The sequence below is a fragment of the Pavona decussata genome, unplaced genomic scaffold, assembly GCF_977016875.1.
Source record: "Pavona decussata unplaced genomic scaffold, jaPavDecu1.1 SCAFFOLD_58, whole genome shotgun sequence".
NCBI classification, from domain to species: domain Eukaryota; kingdom Metazoa; phylum Cnidaria; class Anthozoa; order Scleractinia; family Agariciidae; genus Pavona; species Pavona decussata.
Genome location: NW_028145480.1, coordinates 4,652,501 through 4,655,000, shown reverse-complemented (window position 1 = coordinate 4,655,000; position 2,500 = coordinate 4,652,501). Strand labels below are relative to the sequence as shown.

The window sequence follows — 2,500 nt, the reverse complement described above, 5'->3', positions numbered from 1 at the left end:
GCACTTTCTACGGTCAGCCTCGCCATCTCAACTTCTGTTTAGTTTTGCTTTACCTGCCAGGAATGTCTTTATAATATTCTTTATGCAGCGTACCTTGAAGCCCACAGGTAGAAGCATTACACTTGTTGGGGAACACAGACGCCATTATTTCTAACAGCTACTTTTGTGGGTTTGCGTGTTCGGCTATGTTGCACATAGCATTAATGATAATAATAATAATAATAATAATAATAATAATAATAATAATAATAATAATAATAATAATAATAATAAAAATAATAATAATAATAATAATAGCGGTGTAGCGGTGATGATGATGATCATGATGATGATATATACATTCTTATATAGCATATTTACACAGCTCAATGTGCCTTACAAATAATAACAACTAACTAAAGTAACTTATTTATGCGCCATGATATTTTTCAAACAAGTTAAATAGCATGGACATCTCCATTCACTAGTTTATCAGTAAAATACCCATTGAATACAATCTTGAAAATATGTATTAATTATATGTTTTAACGAGAAGTACACCTCTCTCCAAAAAAGTTCGAATGTTTTTTTTTTTATAAAGTTCTCTCATTAGTGTAGAGCATAGACAAGCCGTACATCATTGAAATGTAACTAGTATGTAGCGTCATTGGAATGTATTTGTTTTAAGTATTCAAAATCTGCAAAATGTAGGTACACTCTGTAGGTAGCGTACCACCCGTAGCCATAGCAAAACAAAAAGTACTGTAAGGTCAGCAATGTAATGGGTGACAGTGAATAAATGATTAAAAAAAACCTATCTAAGGTAAAAAAGCTTTCCAAAAAAGATAACTTTTCAGTTTGGTTTTAAAACAGCTCACAGTCTTCGCTTTCTTAATATCCTCTGGCAAGAAATTCCAAAATTTCGGTGCAGTAAACAAAAAAGCTCTGCCACCATAGTTCTTAGAGTTATAGGCTTATAGGATTACAGGCCTCAAAAAGTAGTCTGCAGACTAGCAAGGTAGGGTCTTTTAAGTTACGAGGAGAATCTTAATTAGATTACTTGGATTGCTTAATTACTTTTAAGCAAAAGAGGACTTTTTCCGTGTTTACATAGCCTCATCTAATCACGAGGGGGGTTGGGAGAATTGGCAACGATAACCAGCCGTACAAAGTTTGATTTGAAACATTTATAGTCTGTAGCATATAGTTTTGTGTTCGTTTATGTGTACATTTTTTGAATAAAGAATGTCTTTTAGATCATTTTATTGTAGTATTCAGATACGAAAATTACCTTAGCTTGAAAAACGTTCACCGCGTATTTTGTTGCGTATTTTCGTCGTCTTCGCTTGAGCTCCCTCGACGAGGTCGTCTAACTTGGCTAAAAGCCAGCGCTCGCGAAAAAAGGTGATAATCATTTCTTTTTTTAAGAACACTAAAATCTCTACTTCTAATGAAGCTTTGAAATGTAGACACTATTTCCAACAATTTAACGTCCATTTGCTGTAAGAGTGGAGGTTCCCTTTAAGATGTCCACCAGGGATCATACAATCAGGATCACCTCATTACTTTCCCGGTCGATCGGTCTGAATGACTCAAATTCATTTATAGTCTGTAAGGGAGGGGAGGGGATTATAAGCAACTGATTGAGTCATTTTCTTATGATCACAATCCTATCAAGATGACAAGAAATATTTATAACACTTAATTTGGGAACAGAAATCAAAACAACAGAAACAATGTGTTGAAAAGTCCTCCAGAAGCTAGCTACTATAAGGTATATAATTTCTCTGCGATTATAATCAACTTATCACAATGATATTCATCGTGATTACCAATTGTGAACGTACTTATTGGCTGGACAGAGCATTATATTGGTGGCTTGGAGTGCATTTGAGTGTGCTCCAGCGGTAATGGGTACTAGACTGGGTGTTGATTATCAAAGGGATCCTCCGATTAAAATCTTTGTATGCGATATCAATAATATTAACGATGATGATGATGATGGAATGGTGATGATAAAAATTAGATAAAATAGATCGCTTAATAGGCAATGGACTATTGTTAAGAAACAATACTTGCGATACAACGTAACCAATAGGAAGGCTTCGTTGGACCCTCTGAATCATAATAATGATAATGATGATGATGATGATGATGATGATGATGATGATGATGATACTTATCGTATGAAGCAATTAATGTCGTGTTGCAGAGCTACTAGCTTCAATTTGAGACAAATATACAATACAAATAACAAACGAAGAAGTCCCATCTATAAACGTTATTTGTTATTCACTTCCCTTCAGGTTTTACCGTTCCTAAGGTTCCAACTTGTAGGAAGCCACTGGGAATGGAAAGTGGCTACATACCAAATTCCGCGCTAACAGCTTCATCTGTGTGGGGTTCAGCCTACGGACCTGAGAATGCCAGGCTTCATTATAAAGGAGGGTCCGGTCGCTATGGAGGTTGGATTCCTTCAAAACAAAACCACGAACAGTGGCTACAGGTCGACTTTGCGACT

The 2,500-nt window shown here is 35.6% G+C and overlaps 2 protein-coding genes across 2 annotated transcripts in view; both read left to right on the top strand.

Annotated features, from left to right (window-relative positions):
- Nucleotides 1-2,424, top strand: part of LOC146479802 (lactadherin-like) — a 20,656-nt gene extending 18,232 nt beyond the window's left edge. Inside the window, exon 7 of the mRNA XM_085110654.1 lies at nt 2,286-2,424. The gene's annotated coding sequence lies outside the window, so the exon portion shown is untranslated. The remainder of the gene's footprint in view (nt 1-2,285) is intronic.
- The window catches only part of LOC146479801 (retinoschisin-like), a 3,969-nt gene that overhangs the window by 574 nt on the left and 895 nt on the right, over nt 1-2,500 (top strand). The window contains exon 2 of the mRNA XM_085110307.1: nt 2,286-2,500. This exon is cut by the window's right edge and continues 129 nt beyond it. Coding sequence (XP_084966433.1) covers nt 2,286-2,500 — 215 coding nt within the window. The remainder of the gene's footprint in view (nt 1-2,285) is intronic.